Source organism: Sylvia atricapilla, chromosome 29 (assembly GCF_009819655.1).
Source record: "Sylvia atricapilla isolate bSylAtr1 chromosome 29, bSylAtr1.pri, whole genome shotgun sequence".
Classification (NCBI taxonomy): domain Eukaryota; kingdom Metazoa; phylum Chordata; class Aves; order Passeriformes; family Sylviidae; genus Sylvia; species Sylvia atricapilla.
In genome coordinates, this window is record NC_089168.1 from 2161189 (window position 1) to 2188299 (window position 27111).

Genomic DNA, 27111 nt, shown 5'->3' on the forward strand with positions numbered 1-27111 from the left:
CTAACCTCAACCAAACCGTGGCACCAAGTGCCACATCCAGTCTTCACGCATGGTTTTGCCTAAATCTGCTTCTTAGACCTCTGTAATAAAGAAATATTTATTAGACTTAATTTTACTTGGGTTTTGCACCCCGAGTCGCAGAGAAATGGAGGTAAAGGCAGCCAAGAGTTGTAATTTTACAATAAAGAGAGTGCAGTGTGGAGATCAGAGGAGCAAGGCAGCGTCAGGAAGGGATGTTCTGTCTTCTCCAGCTCTGGAGAAACTTCCCTTCGCTCCAGTCCGTGGGAGAGAAGGATTGGAGCTGCACTGGGAGCTGCAATGTGACAACTGCCAGAGGAGAAAAGGGGCTGGTGGATGGTGGGAACTCACTGTGGCGTGGACAGCACACGGAGATGAGATCTCCCAAAAGTTCTGCAGGAGCCAGCAAGAATCCATGGAACAGCAGCCACATGGCAGTTGATGATCTCAAAAATTCCTGCTGTCTCCTGCAATGAAAGTGTATGAAAACTGAAATATACTTAGAAACAGAGCAGGGTTTTGCTGCTGCTCCCCTCCTGCGCAAACGCCTACGGGCTCCAGTGCCACGGGCCTCTTTTTAACTTCAGAAATTCCAAGGCAACTAAATACTAAGCAACCAGGGAACCAATGGGAAGGAGAGCACGGTGGTCCTTTCCCTTCCCATTAAAAATAAAAAATTAAGGGTGAGGGGTGCACAGCTGCACAAAGTGGCTGGAAGCAGCAAGTCAATGATGAGGCAACTCCTCATTTGTGTGAGTTTATTTATTTTTTTCCTCCCTCTAAGCACTTGAGATAAGCCATGTGTAAAAAAAAAAAAAAAAAAAAAAAGAAAAAGAAAAAAAAAAAACGGACGCAGCATTTCTGTGTTTGATTTCTGTAAATGGATGTAGTTAGTCTTAATCAGGTTATTCCTGTTGAAAATCCTTCGCAGCGTTATGTCATCTCTTTCCTCTTTTAGACCTTGTCTGTGCTCAGCACAAGAATTCATCTCGGTTATTTAAAAACTGGCACCAAAGGCAGCTTAGGAAATCTGTAACTTTGGTTTTAACTCCTTTTACCTTGATCAGTTCCGAGTTAAATATAGCCCTTCATTTGGAATAATTTGCATGGAATCATCCTGGTGGGGCTGAGGCACAGGGTTTTAGAGCTGCAGGTTGTGGTGACCTGGTGCAGGTGTCGTGTAGGGACAGAGGAGAAGTCACGAAGCTCAGTAATAAAATAACAAATCCCAGAATCCAAGAACCCTTGAGGTTGGAAAAGAGCTCCGAGATGATTTGGTCTGAGCTGTGACTGATCCCCGGTGTCACCCAGCCCAGAGCTCTCAGTGCCACATCCTGCCATTCCTTGGACACCTCCAGGGATGGGGCTCCAAACCTCCTGGCCTCCTTCCAAAGCCTGACCACCTTTTCCAAAAAGAATTTCTTCCTGATGCTCAGCCTGCCCACAAATTGACCCGGCTCTTCTCTCGTGTGGCCATTTTTTCACAAAATTCACAGTTTGGTGATCCTTCAGCCTCGGAGGCGAAAGCCTGAACTCTGGTTTTGTTTTGTCCCTGCAGAGCTGGAAGAGTCCCAGAGGAAGTGTCCCCCTTGCTGGTACAAATTTGCCAACACCTTCCTGATCTGGGAGTGCCACCCGTACTGGATGAAGCTGAAGGAGATCGTGAACTTAATTGTCATGGATCCTTTCGTGGACTTGGCCATCACCATCTGCATCGTGCTGAACACGCTGTTCATGGCCATGGAGCACCACCCCATGACCCCCGAGTTTGAGCATGTGCTGTCTGTAGGAAATCTGGTGAGAGAGCTCTGCTCAATCCTCCCCGCAGACCTGCTGCTTGGGAGGCCGGAGTTATTGACCTGGCCGTGGGTTTAGAATCAGTTTCGTTGTTGAGATGTTATCTGCAGATCAAAAATAAGCCAATTTATTCTTCCTTGTTCTTTGTCTGTCTCTCCTCCCCGCTCCAGGTTTTCACTGGGATTTTCACGGCAGAAATGTTCCTGAAGCTCATTGCCATGGATCCATACTATTATTTTCAAGAAGGCTGGAACATCTTCGATGGGTTTATTGTCTCCCTCAGTTTAATGGAGCTGAGCCTGGCGGATGTGGAAGGACTTTCCGTGCTGCGATCTTTCCGATTGGTATTCCATCTTCCAGCTCTTTCTCAGTGTTACTGTCGTGGAGCTGCTGCAGAGAATCAGAGAATCATTCATAATGATAATCAGATATTATCATGACATAATAATTAATTAATCAGGTATTAATCAGGTTAAAGTCTTAAGTTGGAAGGGAGCCACAAGGAACCTCCAGTGCAGCTCCAGGCCCTGCACAGGCAGCACAATAATCCCACCCTGTGCCTCAGAGCGTTGTCCAAATGTCCTCTGAGCTCTGGGGCATTCCCTGGGGAACCTGTTCAGTGCCTTTTCCTGATATCCAACCTCTCCCTTCCCTGACAAAGCTCCAGCCATTCCTCTGACATAAGGAATTCTTCCCACTTAGGGAAAGGGAAGTAATTTTTCCCATAGGAGAAGGGGAAAGACCCACTTTTGTCTGGCCTTGGGGAGGACAGAGATGGAGTGGGGCCGTTTTTATGGTCTCTTCTTTCTTTTTCTGACTGCTCTTTATGAAATCTGAGCAGCAGCTTGTTGCATTTGAGCAGGGAGGGGTGACTTTTCCTTTGGGAAAAGGAGATCAGCCTGTGGGGAATAACTAATAACAAAACAGGCCAGCCCAAATTTCCAAAAAGGTCAAGCATTCTCTGCTCCCTGTAACCTCAGCAGAAGCAGCATGAACTTTATATAAAATACAAGATGGTGGTTCTCATTGAGGAGCAAAGCAACGAGCTTTATTTTCTTCTTCATTTAAGATTTTGTTCAAGCATTTTCTGCTCCCTGTAACCTCAGCAGAAGCAGCATGAACTTTATGTAAAATACAAGATGGTGGTTGTTGTTGAGGAGCTTTGTTTTCTTCTTCATTTAAGATTTCGTTTCGTTTTGCGTTTCTTTGTTTGTTTTTTTTTTTGTAGCTGAGAGTCTTCAAACTGGCCAAGTCCTGGCCCACTCTGAACATGCTGATAAAAATCATTGGCAACTCGGTGGGCGCCTTGGGGAATCTGACCTTGGTGCTGGCCATCATCGTGTTCATCTTCGCCGTGGTGGGGATGCAGCTCTTCGGCAAAAGCTACAAGGAGTGTGTCTGCAAGATCAATCCGGACTGTGAGCTACCCCTGGCACATGCACGATTTCTTCCACTCCTTCCTTATTGTCTTCCGTGTGTTGTGTGGGGAGTGGATTGAGACCATGTGGGATTGTATGGAAGTGGCGGGACAGGCCATGTGCTTGATTGTCTTCATGATGGTCATGGTCATCGGAAATTTAGTGGTCAGTAAAAACGGTTACTGGTTTGGCTTTTCTTGGTTCTGACTCTTGGGGTGGGGATAGGACTCGGAAAAGGCCCAGGATTGAGGGAGTGGATGGTTTTGTGAGTCTGTTTCTGCTCTGTGGAGGTCTTCCCCAGACTTTTGGTGTAGGAATAGTCCCCCCACAGATTTTGGTAGCACAACGTTCTTTGCTCCATGAGGACCTTAAACAGTCACCCGTAATTAAAAGCATTTCTCAATGAAAGCTTCAGTCAAAAGGGGACAGACCTGAGCTGAGATGGGGGAAAAAAAAAAAAAGCTGAAAAAAAAGAAGCAAAACCTGGCATTTTAACTGCCAGAAAACGGGATAATTTGGTGCACAAGGGGAAGGTCCTGAAGCGTTAAAACGAGGATGGAGGTTTTCTCTAAAACCTGCCCCCTGGCTCAGTCATGAGGTGCTGCTGTGCAGGAATGGGCTGTGGAGCTTGCAGGGCCTTGCTGTGTGGGAGGTTGGACCCAGATCATGATGCTTCCTTCTGGCCTTGGATTTTACGAAGGGAAGTCTGCGGAGGAAATTGTGAGCAGAATGAAGTCACGTGGACGGCCCCGATTCTTCAAAAGCAGTTGTGAGCTCCTCTCTCTGAGAGGTCGTGTCTTGCCAGAGGGTTTTGATCAAATGATCTTGGGTCACTAAAAGGGAGCGAGGAAATAGAGCTGGGAGTCATCACTCAAATGCCAAGATTTTTTTCCCCGTTTTCTTTGAGGCAGAGGTGAGACTAAATCAGGCTGAGTTTAAATCCCATGGGGATTAAATCCCTCTCGACATCTGCAGGGGGATCAATCCAGGGACCCCTGAACCCGCACTGGACCCCTGGGACTCCTCAGAGCCCTGTGCTGCACCAGGGTCCCTGTTCAGGGAACTTTTTGCAGCATCAGGGTCTCACAATTTGAACCTTGAGCCCCTGGATGACTTTTTGGGGGCTCACAGTTGGTTTTGGAGACAACTCTGCAGCAGCAGGGTCTCATATCTTGAACCCTGTGCACCTCGATGACTTTTTGGGGGCTCACAGCTGGTTTTGGAGACAACTCTGCAGCATCAGGGTCTCATATCTTGAACCTTGAGCCCCTGGATGAGTTTTTGGGGGCCCAGAGCTGGTTTTGGAGAGAGCTCCACAGCATCAGGATCTCATACCTTGAACCCCTGGATGAGTTTGTGAGACACTAGGGCTGGTTTGGAACACCTCTGCAGCATCAGGGTCCCATACCTTGAACCTTGTGCACCTGGATGAGTTTTTGGGGGCTCACAGCTGGTTTTGGAGAGAGCTCCACAGCATCAGGATCTCATACCTTGAGCCCCTGGATGAGTTTTTGGGGCACAGAGCTGGTTTTGGAACACCTCTGCAGCATCAGGGTCCCATACCTTGAACCTTGAGCCCCTGGATGAGTTTGGGAGACACTAGGGCTGGTTTTGGAACACCTCTGCAGCATCAGGGTCTCATAATTTGAACCTTGTGCACCTCAATGACTTTTTGGGGGCTCACAGCTGGTTTTGGAGACAATTCTGCAGCATCAGGGTGTCATACCTTGAACCTTGTGCACCTGGATGAGTTTTTGGGGCCTCACAGCTGGTTTTGGAGAGAGCTCCACAGCATCAGGATCTCATACCTTGAACCCCTGGATGATTTGTGAGACACTAGGCTGGTTTTGGAACACCTCTGCAGCATCAGGGTGTCATACCTTGAACCTTGTGCACCTGGATGAGGTTTTGGGGGCTCACAGCTGGTTTTAGAGACACCTCTGCAGCATCAGGGTTCATACCTTGAACCTTGTGCACCTTGATGAGGTTTTGGGGGCTCACAGCTGATTTTGGAGACATCTCTGCAGCATCAGGGTCTCATACCTTGAACCTTGTGCACCTTGATGAGGTTTTGGGGGCTCACAGTTGGTTTTGGAGACACCTCTGCAGCATCAGCAGGCTCATGTGCCGAGCAGCTTTGGGAACACCCCAAAACCCCCCGTTTGCGTGTCAGCCCAGAGCATCACCTCTTCCCTTGCAGGTGCTGAACCTGTTCTTGGCCTTTGCTGAGCTCCTTCAGCGCGGACAACCTGGCGGCCACGGACGCGACGGCGAGATGAACAACCTGCAGATCTCCGTCATCCGCATCAAGAAGGGCATCGCCTGGACCAAGGCCAAGGTGAGGGAGTTCATGCAGGCTCACTTCAAGCAGAGAGAGGCCGACGAGGTGAAGCCCTTGGACGAGCTGTACGACAAGAAGGTGAACTGCATCGCCAACCCACGGGCGCCGACATCAACAGGGACATCGACTTCCTGAAGAACGGCAACGGCACCACCAGCGGCATCGCAGCAGCGTGGAGAAGTACATCATCGACGAGGACCACATGTCCTTCATCAACAACCCCAACCTCACCGTCCGCGTCCCCATCGCCGTGGAGAGTCGGACTTCGAGAACCTCAACACGGAGGATTTCAGCAGCGACACGGATCCCGACGGCAGCAAGGAGGTGAGGGAAGGGCCGTGGGCGCCAGAGGGAGGGTCCAAATGTTCCAGAGGAAAAGCATGGAAAAAAATTTATTTTCTTTAGTTCTACTTTAATTTTACTTGTTTAATTTAATCCCCCTGTATAAGTGTTCTGATACGTGATTGGTGAATAGGAACGACACCTCTTTATTCTCTTTACTTAACTAATACGACACAAGAGGAAGCTCACAAATGTTCCGAAGACAAAGAGCATGGAAAGTTTTCATTTTCTTTAGTTCTACTTTAATTTTACTTGTTTAATTTAATCCTACCTTTATAAGTGTTCTTATACAGAATTAACGTGATTGGTGGATAGGAATGTCACCTCTTTATTCCCTTTATTCCCTTTACTTAAATAATAGGACACAAGAGGAAGGCTCCAAATACTCCAGAAGGCAAAGAGCATGGAGAAGGAAGGCTTTGGTTTTTTCTGATTTTGACTTCATTTACTTTGATTTTACTTCTTAAGTTGAATTCTACCTTTTAAAAAGTGTTCTGATATGTGATTGGTGAATAGGAATGTCACCTCTTTATTCCCTTTAGTTAACTAATGGGGCACCAGAGGAAGGCTCCAAATGTTCCAGAAGGCAAAGAGCATAGAAAAAATTTTATTTTCTTTAGTTCTACTTTAATTTTACTTGTTTAATTTAATCCTACATTTATAAGGTGTTCTTATGCAGAATTAACGTGATTGGTGAATAGGAATGTCACCTCTTTATTCCCTTTAGTTAACTAATGGGACACCAGAGGAAGGGTCCAAATGTTCCAGAAGGCAAAGAGCATAGAAAAATTTTTATTTTCTTTAGTTCTACTTTAATTTTACTTGTTTAATTTAATCCTACCTTTTATAAGGTGTTCTGATACATGATTGGTGAATAGGAATGACACCTCTTTTCCCTTTAGTTAACTAATGGGGCACCAGAGGAAGGGTCCAAATGTTCCAGAAGGCAAAGAGCATAGAAAAATTTTTATTTTCTTTAGTTCTACTTTAATTTTACTTGTTTAATTTAATCCTACATTTTATAAGGTGTTCTTATGCAGAATTAACGTGATTGGTGAATAGGAATGGCACCTCTTTATTCTCTTTAGTTATTAATGGGGCACCAGAGAAAAGGCTCCAAATATTCCAGAAGGAAAAGAGCATGGAAAAATTTTTTTTCTTTAGTTCTACTTTAATTTTACTTGTTTAATTTAATCCTACCCTTTATAAGGTGTTTTGATATGTGATTGGTGAATAGGAACGACACCTCTTTATTCCCTTTAGTTAATTAATGGACATGAAAGAAAGGCTCCCAAATATTCCAGAAGGCAAAGAGCATGGAAAAAGAAGGCTTTGTTTTTTCTAATTTTGACATTCTTTAATTCTACTTTGATTTTACTTTTAATTTTATATCATTTAAAATTATATATCATCATAGAACGGCCTGGGTCAAAAGGAACCTTGAAGATCATCTGGTTCCTTGGACACATTTTATAATAAAATAATAAATCCTATCCTGTCTGTCCTCTTCAGGTGAGACACAAGCTGGGTCAGGATCTCAGTGATTAGAGTGATGACAGTAAACATGGTCATGGTCAAGTCTGTGGGAATTTATTGATTACTGATTATTGATTATTGATTGATTATTGATTGGATTTGGGGTTCTGTGCTGCAGAAACTGGACGAGACCAGCTCCTCTGAGGGCAGCACCATTGATATAAAGCCTGAAGTGGAGGAAGTCCCCGTGGAGGCACCAGAGGAGTACCTGGACCCTGATGCCTGTTTCACAGAAGGTGAGGAGGGGCTGAAGGAAGAGGTTTTGGGGAAGTTGTGTCTGCTCTGAGCTCAGGCTCAGACCAGCCTGGATTAGGGCTGGTTCTTGGCTTATCTCAAGGCCTTTTTTGGCTGCTGATGGTGCCCTAATCCAGAGGAATTTGCACAGTGAAGCTGCCACTGCTGGGGTGTCGATCACGGAATAATTCAATATTTTATTGAATATACCTTTTGAATCGAAGCAACAGTTCAATTATCGAATAATTGACTATTCAATAATTATTCAATTATTATTACACTGAATCGAATTATTATATTCCATTGAATAATTATATTGTCATCGATATTATATTATCAATTATTCAATTATTCAATAATTCAATGTCAATTCCTTCCCTCTGTTGGGAAGGGACCTTAAAACTCATCCGGATTTACTCTCCCAGGTCATTCCAAGCTCCATCCAACCTGGTCACTTCCAGGGATCCAGCTTCTCTGGCCACCCTCACGGGGGAATTTCTAAAAATTAGAGCTGATTTTTTGTACAGCTTGGGAGCTGAAGTATTTTTCCTTCCCTGTAACTCAATGTCTTCCGAGATCCAACCCGTTAACAGGAATTCCCATGGTAAAAAAAATCCTTTCAAAGTGGTTCAAGGTTATTTTATCAGCAAGTTTTCCATTTGTCTCCTCAAGAGCACCAAATAGAATGAGCTGATCTGTTTCCCAAGTTGGTGTTAATTCTGGTTACGGGCGCAGAAGGAGGGGAAACAACCCTAAACCCTCAAGAATTCAAAAGTTTTAACTCACATTAAAACTTACTCGGCGTGGTTGGTTTTGGTGGCATCAAAACCACTTCTAGACAGTGAGAATTCCACGTTTTTTCACCTGAAATTCCGTGTTTTCCAGGCTGTATGCAGCGCTGCAAGTGCTGTCAGGTGAATATTGAGGAGGGGCTGGGGAAGTCGTGGTGGACCTTGAGGAAAACTTGTTTCCTGATCGTGGAGCACAATTGGTTTGAGACTTTCATCATCTTTATGATCCTCCTGAGCAGCGGTGCTCTGGTGAGTGAAATATGTGTAATCCATGTGTGTTGGGTTTTGGGGATATTTAATTGTATACAGGAAATTTTTTTGGGGGGAAAAAAGTGATTTTTTTTGTGGGAATTCCTACCCGGAAAAACGACACGACTCCTTCGTGGTGCTGCACAAAAGGTTTGAATTAATGTTTTTTTAGTTTAGTTTAAATTAAGAATAAAGCTTTCAAACCTGGGTTCTGATCCTGGTTTGGGTAGAATTTTGAGGATCTGGGGAAAAGTCAACGTGTGTCTGTGTCTGATTTCACAGAATCACAAAATCCCCCAAAAAACCCCTCTGACACCATCGAGTCCAACTCGGGACTGAAACAAAAATCAATTTTCTATGTTTGATTTGTATGTTTATATATAATAGATAGATATATTTGTATGTAAATATATATATTTATGTAAACAGATATTAATATATTTTATATACACTATATAAATATATAAAATATATTTTATATAATTACATATAAATAAATATAGATTATATATAATAATATATATAATACAATAATAATTATATACTATATAACATATTATATACAAGATATAATAATATTATATAATAATAAAATATTATATTTAAATATATAAATATATGTAAACATAAATATAAAAACAATATAATTTGTATGTAATATATATTATATATATTTTTATATATAAATAAATACATAATAGTAAATATGAAAAATATATTTAAATATATAAAATATAAAAATATATTTATAAACAAATTATAACTATATTTATATACAAATATATAAATATTATTTATATGTAAATATATACACAAAACATAAATGTTTACTCACCTATACTGTACACTGACCTCCTTGGTCTCATTTGAAGCCCCTGGAATAACTGGGACATAAATCCCATTTAATGACCCGAATAACCTGATGATTTCCCAGGCTTTTGAGGACATTTACATCGAGCAGAGGAAAACCATCCGGACCATCCTGGAGTATGCAGACAAAGTGTTCACCTACATTTCATCCTGGAGATGCTGCTCAAGTGGTGCGCCTATGGATTTGTCAAATTCTTCACCAACGCCTGGTGCTGGCTGGATTTCCTCATCGTGGCTGTATGTATCCTCTCCTCCTTATTTGCTTGGGAAAACGAGTGCTGGGAATGTTTCCTCCTCGCATCTGAACCATATCATAAAATTTAACGAACCCTCCTTTTTTGTTATCCCAAAATCAAGGATTTAAAAAAAAAAAACAAAACCCTTTGGGTGGGTTTTTTGTTTTTTTTTTTCTGTGTGCAGCTTGTGGGATTTCTGCCCTGCAGGGACCCGAGGAGGATTTTCCAGCCTTTGACTCTTCTGCTCTGCTGAAATAGAATTTCTAGGAGACCTGCCTTTGTTACCAGAGGGAAAACTGTGCAGATGTGACATCCCTGGGTGACATTTCGGAGTTGTTGAATTCTCTGCCGTCGTTTTTCTTGTGTATTAATGATGAGGGCAAAACCTCCCCATCCCACCACCCCACGAGGTCTGCTCTGGGATTTTTGAGAGTCCCAGTCCTTTGGGAAGTTCGTTGTGCAGCATCATCCATCCCCTGTTCAAAAGAAATAGGATAAGGGGGGGAAAAAAGCAGGATTATATCAAAAAAGAAAAACTCAGAGGATAGAGTGAGGGGCAGCTCCTCCCTGAGATTTCCCCCTGCAGAACACCTTGAGAAGGGAGGATAAATCAGTGAAAAAAAAAAAATTAAAAAATAAAATAGATAAATTGTAGAATTAGAAGGAAAAAAAAAAAAAAAAAAAGAACAGGGAGAAGTTTTAGCGATAAATTTGGCTCCGAAGCGCAGCGAGGGAATTTAAAACAAATGGAATTTATCCCGTCCAAAATGGCAGAAAAATTGTGTAATCCAATAGGAAATTTCAGAAGCAGGGTTTCCTTCTCCAACTCAGAGAAGGATGATTTGTCCAGGATTAAATCGAATTAAAGCAGGGAATTTAGGATCCCAAGTGCTTGGACTCTTTTAAAGTGTTCCATCACATCCATCTGGATTTGGTGGCTCTAGTGACCTGCCCCAAGTGCAAGGATGTTAAAAAAGAATTCCAGGTTTTTCCAAGCCTCTCCTTTGGAACACTCTGTGTATGATTCAGTTGCTGTTCAGCGCCATTATCACTCTGGAAATATTCCTGAGTAGGTGGAAGGAACTATGCTTGGAATTCAGGGGCAGAAGTGACTCAAACTCTTGTGTTTCCTGTAGGAAAAAAAAAGAAAAAAAATTGAAATTTGATTTTATTTTTTTTTAAAATTATTAAATACTCTCTGATCCCCTCAGCGCCTTTCCTTGGATACAACCTGCACGTTTTTAAGTTTTAATTTCTGGCAGTAACCCCTGGATCTCTCTGGCTGCCTGGAGATAAAGTAGGAGTTTCGTTCCAGTTGGTTCAGGTGCAGTTTAATGAGCAGATGTGGTGCAAGTTTCATTTCCTCCCCATTTATCTGGGAGTGAAGATCAGGAAGGGAACAAGTGCAGAAGGAGCTGGAATTCCCAGGGCTTCAGGAGGAATTCCTGTTTTCCCTTGCTGTAGAAGAATTGCACATTTTTCCCCCCGCAAAAAAAAAAAAAAAAAAAAATTAAAAAAAAAATCCAAAAAAGTGACTTTGAGAGACCAAAATATCCCTCAGCAAGATCTCAGCGCCGCTTTTATGTCCTGTATCTGTTGAATGACATCCTTTTGACCCGGATTTTGTGTGTGTTGTGGAAGGGGCTGGAGTGAAGTGAGAGCCCAGGGCAGCAGGGAAATGAGCTTTTGCCTCCTAACCACGCTCTTGGATGTTATTTTGCAGGTTGCAATAGCATTTGTCCATCCCCCTGATCCCCAAAGCTTCCTGGGTGTGTTTGTGAAGACTTTTCCTGGGTGATAATGAAGGAATTCTGCTTTTTCCAGTCAAAATGGGATTCCCTTTGTCCGACCTCGGTGCCTGCTGTCTTCTGTTGGAATTGTCCTCAGGGGAATGATCCTCAAAGATCCCTAAAAAATACCAAAAAAAAAATTAATCTCCAACAGCTTTTCTGTCGTGGTCTAAAGCATCCTGCTCAGGAGTAAGATGTTATCCCGAGGGGAAGAAACTCTTAAAAAAATGAGAATTCTTGTTCATGGAATCGTGGGATGGTTTGGGCTGGAAAAAAAGACCTTAAATTCAACTTTCTGCTACCCCAAACTGCTCCAAGCCTTGGCCTTGGACTTCCAGGGATCCAGAGGCAGTTTTCCAGGGATGGGACACTTCCAGTGTCGTATTTACAGGGTAAATTTACGTGTTTACATATTACATCTCCAAATCCATCAGATTTTTCTATTTAATTCTGGTTTTATTTAGGATTTTAACATACTTGGCATTGCCAAGGGCTCAGCCTGACTGAGCTGATTTTTTCCTCGCAAAGGATTTGTTGGAACCTTTGGGACAGCCCTGGCGTGGTTCAAATTGGTGGATTCTTAAAATCAGATAGGAAATGGCTTTTTTTTTTTTTTTGGAAGACACCACGGAATTGTGGAATGGTTTGAGTTGGAAGGAGCCTTAAAATCATCTAATTCCAGGTCCCTGCTGTGGCCAGGGCCACCTTCAATTTGAAGATTAAAAAGCACATGAGCCACACGCCCAAATGAGATGAAATCTCAATTTTCCCCACACATTTATTCATTTCTGACCCCCGATCTGACATTCCCTGAAATACTGGAGTAATATCGCCCTTACAATTAATTCCCTTATAATCGCCTTGATAATTAATTATATAATATAATTATTATTCTAACTCTCTTCTGTAAAAGAATGATCCATAGGAAGTGTCCTACTCTGAGAATTCACCGTTTCCAGGAGGAGATCCCGTGGTTTTTTTTGTTTGTTGCTGTACGTGGATGTCTTTTTTTTTTTTTTTTTCCTTTTATTATTTTTTCCTTATAAAAGGTTCATGTCTCTTCCTTATCTGTAAAAAAATGGGAATCGTGGCAGCTGCTGTGGCGTGTCTGTAACTGTTCACACGTGGCCAAGTCGTGTCTGGCACTTGGTGGGTTTAAGGAAATCTGATAATTCAGGAAATCTGATAATTCAGAAATCTGATAATTCAGAAATCTGAACCTGACACCGGGCTGCTCCACAGGTTGTCTTTGTGGTTGGAAAAAACCTTGGAAAACGGATCAAAAGCTGCTGCAGGGAATCTGAGCAGCTGTAAAAAAAAAAAGGATCAGGGCCGAGCATCACCGTTGGAGCAGGCAGAAAATAGAGATGATTTTTTTTTTTTTTTAACGTGACAGGCAGGAAAAAACCCACAAAACCCCACAAAAACCCACAAAAACCACAAAAACCCACAAAAACCCACCAAAAACACAAAAAACCACAAAAAACCCATAAAAACCCCAAAAAAAAAAAAACCACAAAACCCACAAACCCACAAAAAACCCACAAAACCCACACAAAACCCCACAAAAACCATAAAACCCACAAAACCCCACAAAAAACCACAAAAAACCCATAAAACCCCACAAAACCCATAAACCCCACAAAACCCAAAAAACCACAAAAACAAAAACCTACAAAAACCATAACCCCACAAAACACAAAAAACATAAAACCCATAAAAACCCCAAAACCCACAAAACCCACAAAACAAAAACCACAAAAACCCAAACCCCACAAAACCCCACAAAAACCCATAAAAACCCATAAAACCCCAAAACCCCACAAAAAAAGCACAAAAACCCACAAAAAACCCATAAAACCCAAAACAACCCACAAAAAACCCCAAAAAACACAAAAAACCCCAAAAAACCACAAAAAACCCACAAAACCCCACAAAACCCACAAAACCCACAAAACCAAAAAACACACAAAAACCACAAAACCCACAAAAAAAAACCCAAAAACCCACAAAACCCACAAAACCACAAAAAACACCAAACACCCAAAACCCACAAAACCACAAAACCCCATAAACCCATAAAAACCACAAAACCCCAAAACCCACAAAAACCCACAAAAACCCAAAAAAACCACAAAAAACACAAAAAACCACAAAACCACAAAACCCACAAAACCAAAAAATCCATAAAAACCCATAAAAACCCACAAAAACCCACAAAAACCCAAAAAACCACAAAAACCACAAAAAATCACAAAAACCACAAAACCCCACAAACCCCCGAGCTGCCATCCTTGGCCGGTCAGGCCGGAGGCTGAGGATTTCCGAAGCGATGTGAGGAGCGAGCTCTCGGCCCGGTGTGCAGTGTGTGTATTTATCTGTATTCTTTCTCATAGGTACCTTAACAATTTGCTTAAATTTCATGGGCGGGGCCGCGGATCCCAGAGCCGGTAAAAGGCGAGGGTAAGGTTTTTGTCATCGTTTGGGTTCTTCCTTCCGAAAACAGCCCCCCCTCCCCTTTTTTATTCCGTGTGTTGTGTGTCTCTCTGCCTCTTTCCTCCTCTTTTTTTCCTCTCTGTTCTCTCATGATCTTTCTCTTTCTCTCTCCCCTCTGTTCTTTTCTCAACCGATTATTTCCTTCCAGGTCGGTTCAGTCAAGTGAAGTAGCAGCTGGTGTCATGGCTTCGGTATTTGGGGTGGCCCAGGTGGCTCCTGGGCTGGGCAATCATGGTTAGGGGATCCAATCTAACAGTCTGGAACCTTTTTTTTTTTTCTTTTTCTTTTATTTTCATTTTTTTCATTTCCTTTCATTCTTTTTTTTTTTATATTTTTTATTCCGTTTCCGTTTTCTTTTCTTTCTTGTGCGTGTTGTTTTGTTTTTTTTTTTTCCTTTTTTATTTTTTTTTTTATTTTTTTTTTTTTTTCTCTCTTTCTTTTCTTTCTATTTGTTTTCATTTTGTGTAGGTCTCTTTAGTCAGCCTTATAGCTAATGCCCTGGGCTACTCGGAACTAGGTGCCATAAAATCCCTTAGGACACTAAGAGCCTTGAGGCCTTTAAGAGCGTTGTCCCGATTTGAGGGGATGAGGGTAAGAATTACCATTAGCAGCTGATCCTTCTGCATGCCCGTGGAGCGGTTTTTTTTTTAAAAAATAAAAATTAAAAAAAAAAAAAAAAAAAGCATGCTAGAACTGATCCAAACTTTGGTGGAAAGAAAATTCCAAACTTAGAATCATGATGCAGCTGCTGAACTCGATCACCTCGATATCGTGGTTGTAATCCTCCCTCACCCGTTTTTTTTTTTTTTTATTTTATTTTTTTTATTTTGCTGCACCCTCCCTCTAACAAAGGGAGATGCATTAAGCTGCCTCATTACATTAATTAATGGCCCAAACCACCTGCCATTCGTAGCCGATGTCGACACTTGGCTGTTCTCATTTGGCCTGGCTTTGACCTCGAGCATCCGAGGGCTTCTCAGCTGGAATTTTGGGTTCTTTTTAGTTCATTTTATTTTTTTTTTTGGTTTTTTTTAATTATTATTTTTTTCCATCTAGGGAGAATCACCAGGTGCAAAAAAGGCAGAATTGGAACACCTTCAGGGTCTCTCTCTCTCTCTGGGTGTCGGTGGAATTGGATTGAAAGATTCTGTCTGAGAGGGGTTTTTTTAAAAAAAAATAACCAAGGGGAAAACAGCAAATGTTAATTTAAAAAAAAAAAAAAAAAACAGAGGAAAACCAGCAAACGTTAATTTTTAAAAAATAACCAGAGGGAAAACAGCAAATGTTAATTTTTTAAAACAAATAACCAAGGGGAAAACAGCAACGTTAATTAAAAAAAAAAAAAAAAAAAAAAAAAAAAAAAAGGGGAAAAACAGAAAACCAGGAGAAAAAAGTGACCAGGAAAGGACCTGGGGGGGAGCTCACTCTTTGAAAACTTTGGGTTCATTCCTCTTGTTGCACCTTGTTGTTCTCAGTCCAGTCTGGTGGTGACTGGCAGCCTTGTCTGCTACTGAAGCTTTTTCCTTTCTGTCCTCTCCCTTTTTTTTTTTTTTCCATGCTTTTTTGGTCCCTGTCTTGTCACTGTGGAACCAGAACAAAGCACAAGCAAAGCACTGAACTTTTAACAATCCAATTATTGCGGTGTCTCTCGCTGCTTTGACACTGATAATTCTGCAATTTTGGTGATTTTTTTTTTTTTCTTTTTTTGTCTTTCCCCGTTTGGGATTGAATAGTCTCCTAAGAACATGCCAAAAAAAATTTAAAAAAAAAATTGTGTTTAAAAATGAAATTAGGGGTTTTTGTGGAAGGATTTCCCAGGTGCTCTCAGAAGAAGAATATTTTGTGCCAAATCCCAGTAGCTCATAACCAGAGATACTGCGAGATTTTTAAAGATTGAAGATTTTTAAAATCATGGATTTTAAAGAATGAGGGAAAAAGGGCAATAGCAGGCACAGTTTTTACTTCAGGGTCTGGGTGGAGCAATCCCCTGTGGATCCTTTTGGAAAATTCACCTGGATCCTGCTGATTTTTTTTTTTTTTTGGATTTGCTGTAGCCTAACTTGAGCCCAAAATCCAGCCCCAGAGAGGAATGAGCGAGGAGAGGTCCTCAAACCCTGAAGAAATACATGAGCTCCAATCCAAAGGAGGTTTTTCTTCTCCTGCTGTTATTCTTTGTGTCTAGTTTAATTCTAGACTTGAATCCGCAGCAGAAGCAATGAGGAAGAAAATTTCCACTGGCACAAAAGTGGAGCTTTTGCTGGGCTGGGTTTGGGTCCCACCCAGAAGTTGATCAGCAGGAACAAACCTGGCACTAAACCTGGAGAAACTAAAAATCTTTTTTTTTAAGCCCTACTGGGGAGAGATTTCGGATGAAATTATTAAATCCTCACGCTTAAAAGCGGGGGTTTTTTCACCAGGAAAATTGATAGTTACGACCTTGAGAGGTGCCTAGACCCAAACCTTTTTCACAGACCAGGCAGAGATCTTGAAATGCTTTTGCAAAGGAGACTGAAACTGGAGTTCTTTGCTTTCCTCCACAGCAATCTGCATTTCCAGGAGCTTGCTCTGCTCTGAGCTCGGTCAGGGAGTTGACAGTGGTGCTGTGAGGACAGCATGTGTTCTTGGCAGCCTGCACACAAAGCCACGTTCCTCCTTTCACTCCTGTTTGGAAAGCTGGGTGGATTAAGGAACCGTGTTTCAGGAGGATTTTTTGGGGTTTTTTTTTTTTTTTTTTTTTGTCAGGTAGCTGGAATAATTCGGTGTGTTCCCAGGAGGATGACCCTAAAAAGTGCTGCTGTGTGTTGATCCGCAGCTGAGCAGCCTCTGGGCTCTCACCTTCTTGGGTTTAGTGATGAATTCCTGACATATTTTAGCAGCTGGAATGGGAGATCCACTGTCCTGTGATCTTCAGTTTTCCTCCAATCCTCTATCTCAGGCTGGTTTGGGTTGGTGTTGGATTATCCCTTCTTTAACCCAGGGATGAGGCCCTCAGAGGTGTTTTAAAGACTTTTATTCATTTTTCAGTCTCACGTGAAGGGTGAGGCAATACAGATGTTACAGTTCACGCCGTCACAATCAGGAGCCAAATTATTTCCTAATTACAAAACATTTTAAACGGTTTTTTGGCCTGTCAGGTTTTGCCACACCACGCTGCTAAAGCCTGAATCATTAAAATCACCCCTCTGGGTCCTGTTAGAGTGCACCTAGTTTATTTCTCCAAAATATCTGGTCTCTTTGCAAGGCCATCATTTAAAATTATTTCCAGTTCAATTTTTCTCTCTCAACAAAGTCTGTCCTATCCCATGTGGCCTTTCTTAAATCAGCATGTTTTATCTCAGAGTTTGCATAGAAACGTGTGAGAATTTGAGAATTCTCTACAAATCCATTTCCCACAGCTGGGAGGGAAAAAAGCTTGGAGGTTTTAAAGCTTTAAAGCTCTTAAATAAGATTTATGGATTTAAACCTTAAAGGTGACACCTTCCAGCAGACCAGAGCTCCAAGCTGCTGCTGTGACCACGTCTGTGTGGTGGTGGCTTCCAAGAAGAGGATTTATTTTTTTGGGGAGGAGAAGAAGGGACCAGGACAAGCCGTGGCTCTTTTTTCCCACCCTCAGAACCTCCCAAATTCCCCGTGTGATTGTCTTTCAAAACTTAAGGCAGAGGGTAACCACAGCTGAAGATGATGTTCATCTATAAAGGAATCTAAATTAGGAGAAGGCAATAAAATATTTTGACCTGCCTCTATTAAAAGCTTTACATTCTGGCGGGGGCCAGGGATGCTCAGGGACACGGCGCTCCGAAAATGTGAGAGGCTAAAATTAGGAAGATTGGAGCTCTCAAACAAAAAACCCATCCTCGTTCCTGCCACGTTTGGAGGGAGGAACATGGCTTTTCTGTCCTCTGGAGCCTGCCAGGCTGCATGCTCAGCTCTTCTGCCTGGCACAACACGACTGGCTTTGCTTAGTCCACACTTGAGTATGATCTCGGTGTTACTCAGTGCTTTAGTGTGACCACAGTGATGCTGGGCTTGGTCCTGACCCCACTCCGGGGGTCCCTGGTGGGAGCAGGAACAGGCCCAGGATGAAAACAGCTTTGTTTGAATGTGGGGGAATGGTTGGAGAGGGGCCACTGGCTGATTAAAAAAAAAAAAACCAAAACAAACCTCTTGAATCCACAAAAAATTGTCCTCGCGCTTGGCTCTGAGAAAACTCCATCCAAATGACAGAGAGAGAGTCTGAGCCTCCTCTTCCTCCCTTTGGGCGATTAAAATTACATCAAATAATGAATAAATGACACCAAATGATTGTTGTTCAAAGAGCAAACGATCCAAACTCCGTGAATCCTCTTCCTCCTTCAGAGGATTAAAATTACGTCAAATAATGAATAAATGACACCAATGATTGTTGTTCAAAGAGCAAACATTCAAACTCTGTGAATTTCTTCCTCACTTGGATTAAATTACGTCAAATAATGAATAAATGACACCAAATAATTGTTGTTCAAAGAGCAAAATCCAAACTCCTGAATCCTCTTCCTCACTTTGGATTAAAATCATCAAATAATGAATAAAATGACACCAAATAATTGTTGTTCAAAGAGCAAACGATCCAAACTCCGTGAATCCTTTCCTCCCTCAGAGGATTAAATTACGTCAAAAATGAATAAATGACACCAAATAATTTTTCAGTCGAAGAGCAAACTCTGTGAATCCAGCAGAGCAGCCTGGTTTTATTTTTGAAACAGAGCTTCCCCCTCAGAGCCGGGTGCTTTTGAAGCAGAATTTGAAGCTCACTGCCAAATCTGCGTGGGGACAACCGACGTGTCAGTGGCCTGATCCCCTATTCCCCCGAAATAAAAAAAAAACAACAAAAAACAGCTGTACTGATGCTTGCTGTCTCCTGTGCCTCGTGTTTTATACTGAAACTTTTTCCCACCCCTTCCAACACAGGTGGTTGTCAACGCCTTGGTTGGCGCTATCCCTTCCATTATGAATGTCTTGTTGGTCTGCCTTATCTTCTGGCTGATTTTCAGCATTATGGGGGTTAACCTGTTTGCCGGGAAATATCATTACTGCTTTAATGAAACAGCTGAGCACCGCTTTGAGATAGAAGTTGTTAACAACAAGACAGACTGCGAGGCTCTGATGCCACCCAACTCCACGGAGATCCGGTGGAAGAACGTGAAAATTAACTTTGACAACGTTGGGGCAGGATATCTGGCTCTTCTGCAAGTTGTAAGTTTTTTGGGGTTTTTTTTTAATCTGGTTTGGCTCATGTAATGACAGGTAGAACTCGTGATTTCTTCAGAGGGTTTATAGTAAAGTTTATTGCGAGGCAGATTCTTTTTTTGCTGGTTTGGGTGCGATGAAGAGGATTGGTTCTTTAGGGCACCACTTTTTTGTAAATATCTCCACCAGTAAAAAAAAGTTGGGAAAATCACCAGGTGTCAGGAGGAGGAGATCTACGAGATTTTTTTTGGGTTCTTCCTCACGATTTTCCAGGCCAGACTGAGAAATTTGATCCTTGGCTTTCCCAAAAATCCAAATCAGTTCCACAGATTTCTACTATCACCCCGTTGGTGGGAAATACAAAACCCTTTGGTGCATTTTAAGTTCTTCCCTCCCTCTAATTCCACCGGGGTTGGAAAGAATTTACCGTTTTATATTTCTCTTTCCTAATTTATGGATCTCTTAACGATAAAGGGACCCCCCAAAATCTGTCAACTGCTTCAACCTCCTGAGGTTCTTGTGGCTCAGCTTCTTGGGCTTGATTTCTGTCATTCACACAAATTTTTTTTAAAAAAGTTAAATAAATAAATGATGTTTTCAAGAACATTAAAGTTCGTTTTACAGCGCCGTCAGAGTGCCAGGGAATCCTGGGAAGAGTGGCACAATTCAGGCTTGTTTCTGGTATTTTTTTTTTGGTGAATTCTGTCTCTGTGTTTTCTTTGCCAGGCCACGTTCAAGGGCTGGATGGACATCATGTATGCAGCTGTAGACTCCAGAAAGGTAACATACAAGACAAAATCATCATAAAATCATCGTAAAATCGAGGTTAAAATTTGTAGGTCTGTGTTGTTTGCACGTATTTCACGCTCAGGTGGTCTGAGGGGTTTTAAAGATGCTGAAGAAAATCCCAAAAAAATTGGGGCAGGTTCTCCTTTGGTTGGTTTTATTTTTATTGTTCTGCTCCAGCTGGAGTAGAAGCACAGTGAAGGAAAGACAGAGTGAAATTATAGATTTAATCATTAGGATAAAGAATTAGCCAGAAGGTGCCCCATGAATCTTATGTCTGTATGGAAATCTGAGCATTAATGTGAATCCAGTTGTGGAATTATTTCTGGGCTGGAGATCATTCCTCAGGCACTTTTCTGCTTCTTCAATGCTGCAATCATGCAAATACCACGACTTCCTTTTGCTTTCAATATTTTCCCCCCCTCCTCTATTCTCTTGGTTTTATATGAAACTTTATATTATATATTAATTATAAATATTATATTATATAAATTTTATATGAAAATTTTATTTTTAAGCGGATTTTCTCCCTGCACCGAATGCAGGTTTGAAACAAATAGGACAGTGCCAGGAAAGGTAAAAATGTTCTTCTGGCTTTTGAATTTTTTGGTCCTACATCCTTCAAAAGAATAATTTGGCCACACAGCTTTTTGCTCCGTGTTTGTGTGATGTCTTCAAATGTCATTTGTTGCTTTCCTTTTGTCCCCTTCAGCAAGAAGAGCAACCCAAGTACGAGGACAACATTTACATGTACATCTATTTTGTTATCTTCATCTTCGGTTCCTTTTTCACCCTGAACTTGTTCATTGGCGTCATCATCGACAACTTCAACCAACAGAAGAAAAAGATAAGTTGATATTTATGCTTGAGTCTTGGCTCTTCAGGCTGGTGGGTTTTTATTCTGCAAAATGAAATTATTTTGGGGCACAAACCCCCTTTTTTTTAGAGCTGTGGGCGAAACACAGCGATGGCTGAGCTCAACTTGCACGTCAAAGTTTGATTTAAATTACAGCCAGATTGTTTTCCCTAGGCTATATTTCTGTGCATTTTTAAAAATATTTTTTAATTATTAATAATTTTTAAAATGTATTTTAAAAATATATATAAAAATATTGGGGTGTTTAAAATATAGATCTCTTCTTGCTCTCTGTCTCTGTCTCATATCCTGCTTTTTTTCCCTTAAATCAAGCTGAGGGTTTGCATCCTGCAGCTCCTGTAAACGCCCTCACACCTTTTCACCACAGAGGGAGAGAGGGATGGGGAGGGAGGCAGTGAAACAGGAAAGGAAAAAAAAGAAAGGAAAAAAAAAAAAAAAAAAAAAAAAAAAAAAAAAAAAGGAAAAGGAAAAAAATTAAAGAAAAAAAAAAAGTAATTTTTTAAAGAAAGATCAGCGCATCCAGGTGTGAGTTATTGCTGTGTGAAATTGCTGCCACCAGGCTCTTTCTGACCTGCAGGTCTCCTCCTTCCTCTGCTGGGGTTTGCTCCTTCCCCTTCTGGTTTCTGAGCTGATTGTAACCAAGTTTTCCTTTTTTTGCCCCTTTACTTTGGAGGTCAAGACATTTTCATGACGGAGGAGCAGAAGAAGTACTACAATGCCATGAAAAACTGGGCTCAAAGAAGCCTCAAAAACCCATTCCCCGACCTCTGGTGAGTACATCAGAGTGAGTTCCAAACCCGTGGAGAGGATTTCAAGGAGCTTTGTCTCCAAATCACTTTGTTCTAACTCAGTTGGGCTCCTGCTCTTGCCATTTTCTCTGGTGTCACCTGCTAAAAATTAAAACACTTTGTATTGGGGTGGGTGTTAATCAGTTCATCGCCCAAATCGAGAAAATAATCCCCTCCCAAAAAAAAAAATCACCAGGTGTGGAGTGGGAACCTCCTGGCACTTTTGTTAATTCCTCAACCTTGGGGGCTTCACTGATGGAGAGCTGAGCTCATTTCCCTGCTCTCTGAGGGGTTTTGAATCCCCTCAGAAAGACAAAAAGGGGTTTGGGTTGAGTCCCTGAGCTGGATGGATGAAATATTCTGCTCCTGAGGCTGTGCTGCTGCCAGGACACAAAAAAGAGGGTGGATCCTCCTGCAGAATCCTGCCAGGATCTGGCTGCTTTCCCCAGCTGGGACTGGAAAAGCTCGGCCAAGAGGAGAAGGTGCACGTTGGGGTATAAATAATTGCATTTTCCTGCCTCTGCCCTAACCAGAGTGGCTTCTGCACAGGGTTTGCCTTGAAAGTTTTCCTCAATACTGAAAAAAACTACGTCGCTCTTCCACCATGGTGAAATAATTTGTTGATTGATGGTAAATTAGGCAGAATCTCCTCCCTGTGAGGGTGGTGAGACCCTGGAACAGGCTGCCCCATCCCTGGAAGTGTCCAAAGCCAGGTTGCACAGGGAGTATATCACAATTATTTATTAATAAGTCAGCCAAGACTCTATTTTCTTCATGAAAACTTTATTCACATCACTCATTTTACAGTTTTCACAGACTCATGTGCAGCACCTGTTGGCTGGTGGAGTTTTCTTACAACTTTATTTTTTTGGTCAGAAGGTGATGTGTGTAGGTGCCAGATTCAGGTCATTTACATTTTTTTCCCTCTGTGGCTTCTCATGGAACAGATCTTATTGTTTACACAGATGCACTTATTTTTCAACCCCAGAACAGATTGTTGTGTTAAGAGACCTTTAATACTGGTGAAATAATTTGTTGATTGATGGTAAATTAGGCAGAATCTCCTCCCTGTGAGGGTGGTGAGACCCTGGAACAGGCTGCCCCATCCCTGGAAGTGTCCAAAGCCAGTTGCACAGGGAGTATATCACAATTATTTATTGTAATAAGTCAGCCAAGACTCATTTTCTTCATGAAACTTTATTCACATCACTCATTTTACAGTTTTCACAGACTCATGTGCAGCACCTGTTGGCTGGTGGAGTTTTCTTACAACTTTATTTTTTTGGTCAAAGGTGATCTGTGTGTAGGTGCCAAGATTCAGGTCATTTACATTTTTTTCCTCTGTGGCTTCTCATGGAACAAATCTTATTATTTACACAGATGCACTTATTTTTTCAACCCCAGAACAGATTGTTGTGTTAAGGGACCTTTAATACTGAGATTGTTTTCACACAGAAACTTGAAAATTTCTTAATTACGCTCGGAAGAGACGACAGCTATTAATTTAATTTAATTTAGGTTTTCACCAGGCCGTTTTTTTTATAATTCTTCTACATGAGAATGGGGAACCTTTTAAGGACCTTTCCGACCCAAACCCTCCCACGATTTCTGCGCCCACCTTTGTCCCTTGTCCCCTCAGAACCGCATCCAAGGAGCCGTCTTCGACTTCGTCACGCAGCAAGCCTTCGACATCGTCATCATGATGCTCATCTGCCTCAACATGGTGACCATGATGGTGGAGACGGACACCCAGAGCAAGCAGATGGAGGACATCCTCTACTGGATCAACTTCGTCTTCGTCATCTTCTTCACCTGCGAGTGCGTGCTGAAGATGTTCGCCCTGAGGCACTACTACTTCACCATCGGGTGGAACATCTTTGACTTCGTGGTGGTCATCCTGTCCATCGTGGGTGAGTGGGGACACCGCCCTCGGGGGTCTTTGGGGGCAGTTTCAGCGTTGTTTGGAGGTGGAACGTGGTGGTGTTTCTGAGGGGGGTGTGGTGCCAGGAGCTGGAGGTTCTCTTTGAGCCTTGGTGGAATTTGTCGGCCTTGTTGGCCCTTTTCCCTCTGTTCTGACCTTCCTTTCCAGATGTTTCCAGCTGTTTCCAGCTGTTTCCAGCTGTGTGCAGTAATCCACTTCCAGCTGTTTCCAGCTGTGTGGAGAAATCCATTGCCAGCTGTTTCCAGCTGTGTGGAGTAAAACCATGCCAGCTCTTGTTAAAAACTGAAATTTCACTCACCTCAGAATATTTTAATGCTCAGTAAACTCCTGAAAACTGCCCTTTGGGGCTCCCTGCTGCAGCACAGGGTTTCCCACCTTCTTTGCAGTTTGTTTGAATGTTCAATCCACGTTTCCTCTGACAGGTTTTTTGGGTTTTTTTTCTGCAAAATTACAAGCTCACAAATGACTCAGAGTGAGGCTTGGCAGGGCCCAGGGCACGCTGACAAACCTCCAGCCTTCAAAGAGTCTTGCAGCCTGAAAACTCGGCCCTGGTTTTTTCTGCTGCTTGAAATCAGGTTTATTTTAACCACTTTTGGCACTTTTTTCAGTCTGTGGCCTGGCTCCCTTCAGGCACTGAGGGCAAACACCCCCAAGAATCAACTCGTTTATCGTTATCCAGATCTCAATTCTGCTGTGAACCTCTTCCCCTCTCCTTGGAGAGCTATTTTTGGGGAGCCAGAGCATTGAGTTAAGAGCCTAGAATCACAGAATTCTGCGTCAGAGGTCTGTTTACCTGTGGTGTCCCCTGCTTTGTTTGGGAATTCTTTACTCGGTAAAACATCTTTTTTTCTTTCTTTCTTTGTGGTCAAACGTGCCTTTGCTTCAGCTGAAAAAACTCCTTTTAGTTGGACTCAACCTTTGCTTTTTAGAGTTGTCCAGCAACTGTTACTTGAGAAGTTTCTAGCTTCGAGCTTCTTTTATTCTTCTGTGTCAAAACCAGCTTCCGTTTCTAATGAAATTTCTAATTTCTTTCTAATTTCTAATGGTAAAAACCGTAAAAAACTTTCACTCCTTGTGATTTGAAAACAAACCGAGTGAGAGGCTCTAAGTCAGAAATACAATTTAATGAGAAGAAAAGGAAAAAAAAAAAATAATAAAATAAATGCAATAATATAAAAAGAAAAAGCATGACAGAGTCAGAATACAACTGAGCAGGGTGATGGAAGCAGTCCAGGTGAGGTGGTCTTCCTGAAGCAGTGATCCCGTAGAAAGTTCTGGTAGCTCTGGTCCTCTGGGAATCCCTTGTGCTGTCCCAAATCCCAGTTTATATCCAGGTGAGAACGCTTGGCTCCTCCCCCTGGGCGGAGCATCTCACAGTGGGATGATGAGTCATATATTAATTAAGTCCTTGATGGCCCATTAAAGAGAGATAACGCCCAGGAGGGAGTTATCTGTGAGTCATTGATGGGCCATGAACTGAAGATGGTGACAGAATCCATCCTAAACTCCAACCCAGGACACTCCTGTCAAAACTTCCCTGTTGAACTCCCCACCACTCTCCTTTTTTAGGGATGTTCCTGGCCGAAATCATCGAGAAGTACTTCGTGTCCCCCACGCTGTTCCGAGTCATCCGCCTGGCGCGCATCGGCCGCATCCTGCGGTTGATCAAGGGGGCCAAAGGGATCCGCACGCTGCTTTTTGCCTTAATGATGTCCCTGCCCGCCTTGTTCAACATCGGCCTCCTGCTCTTCCTGGTCATGTTCATCTTCTCCATCTTCGGCATGTCCAACTTCGCCTACGTCAAGCACGAGGCCGGCATAGACGACATGTTCAACTTCGAGACGTTTGGAAACAGCATGATCTGCTTGTTCCAGATCACCACGTCTGCCGGGTGGGACGGGCTGCTGCTGCCCATCCTGAACCGGCCGCCAGACTGCGACCTGGACAAGGAGCACCCCGGCAGCGGCTTCAAAGGCGACTGCGGCAACCCTTCGGTGGGCATCTTCTTCTTCGTCAGCTACATCATCATCTCCTTCCTGATCGTGGTCAACATGTACATCGCCATCATCCTGGAGAACTTCAGCGTGGCCACGGAGGAGAGCGCCGACCCTCTGAGCGAGGACGACTTCGAGACTTTCTACGAGATCTGGGAGAAGTTCGACCCCGACGCCACGCAGTTCATCGAGTACAGCAAGCTGGCGGACTTCGCCGACGCCTTGGAGCACCCTCTGCGCGTCCCCAAACCCAACACCATCGAGCTGATCGCCATGGACCTGCCCATGGTGAGCGGGGACAGGATCCACTGCTTGGACATCCTCTTCGCCTTCACCAAACGCGTGCTGGGCCAGCGGCGAGCTGGATATCCTGAGGCAGCAGATGGAGGAGAGGTTCGTGGCTTCCAACCCTTCCAAAGTGTCTTACGAGCCCATCACCACCACGCTGAGGCGCAAACAGGAGGAGGTTTCGGCGGTGGTGATCCAGAGGGCTTACAGGGCTCGTTTGGCACGGCGCGGCTTCGTCAGCCGCAGGCCGGCGGCCACCAAACTGGAAAACGGGGGAGCAACAGGGAGAAAAAGGAAGGAGGAACCCCGTCCACGGCCTCCCTGCCCTCCTACGACAGCGTCACCAAACCCGAGAAGGAGAAACAGCAGCGGGCGGAGGAAGGGAGGAGGAAAAGGCAAAGAGGCAAAAGGACGCCAGGGGAGCCAAGTCTTGAGAGAGAGAGAGAGACACGCAAACACACAGACAAACAAACGACACGCCCAGGCAAAAGGAAAAAAAAAAAAAACAACAAAAAAAAAAAAGGAAAAAAAATCATAATAATCGCCAAAAAAAAAAAATTAAAAAAAAAATAGTAGAATTGTACGAATTCAAATATTTGCAAGCGGGAAAAAAAATTAAAATAAAATAATAATAATAATACCACGAATAAAAACAAAAACAAAAAAAAGAGATTGTTTACAAACTTCCTGAGATATATCAGTGCAGAAACAGCAGTGGAGACACTTACCTGAAGATCTTATACCAAACATAGTCTGCTTACTGTGTGACGGCGTTGCATCTAAAGCAGTGACCTACCACTTGTTTAAAGGACCCTGTAAACTAACATTTAAACACACAGAAAAAAAAAACCACAAAAAAAAAGGAGAAAAAAAATTACAACAGCAACAACAACAAAAAAAAGGATTTTCTATCGTTTGGGCAGGTGGATACTGCATGTTCCACATCAGTCAATGCAACTTAGGACAAACAAGCGAAATAAATCAACACACACACACACAGAGAGAAAAAAAAATAAATCCTGCTGCTGGGATTCGTGTATTTTCCAAAGCAGCCCCAAATGGATTTTATTTGCCCATTTTGTTGATTATCCT

At 42.6% G+C, this 27111-nt stretch overlaps 1 protein-coding gene across 1 annotated transcript in view; it reads left to right on the forward strand.

Annotated features, from left to right (window-relative positions):
* LOC136372806 (sodium channel protein type 8 subunit alpha-like) overlaps positions 1-26491 on the forward strand; it is a 56157-nt gene extending 29666 nt beyond the window's left edge. Inside the window, 25 exon segments of the mRNA XM_066337620.1 lie at positions 1577-1815; positions 1986-2159; positions 3044-3243; positions 3245-3398; positions 5434-5453; positions 5455-5495; positions 5498-5668; positions 5671-5736; positions 5739-5822; positions 5825-5898; positions 7571-7688; positions 8572-8726; positions 9661-9736; positions 9739-9833; positions 14587-14709; positions 19066-19350; positions 20071-20124; positions 20843-20977; positions 21674-21728; positions 21731-21777; positions 23435-23705; positions 25307-26081; positions 26083-26294; positions 26297-26404; positions 26407-26491. Of these exon segments, the coding sequence (XP_066193717.1) occupies positions 1577-1815; positions 1986-2159; positions 3044-3243; positions 3245-3398; positions 5434-5453; positions 5455-5495; positions 5498-5668; positions 5671-5736; positions 5739-5822; positions 5825-5898; positions 7571-7688; positions 8572-8726; positions 9661-9736; positions 9739-9833; positions 14587-14709; positions 19066-19350; positions 20071-20124; positions 20843-20977; positions 21674-21728; positions 21731-21777; positions 23435-23705; positions 25307-26081; positions 26083-26294; positions 26297-26404; positions 26407-26453 (3779 nt within the window). The 3' untranslated portion in view covers positions 26454-26491.
* The last annotated feature ends 620 nt before the right edge of the window (positions 26492-27111 follow it).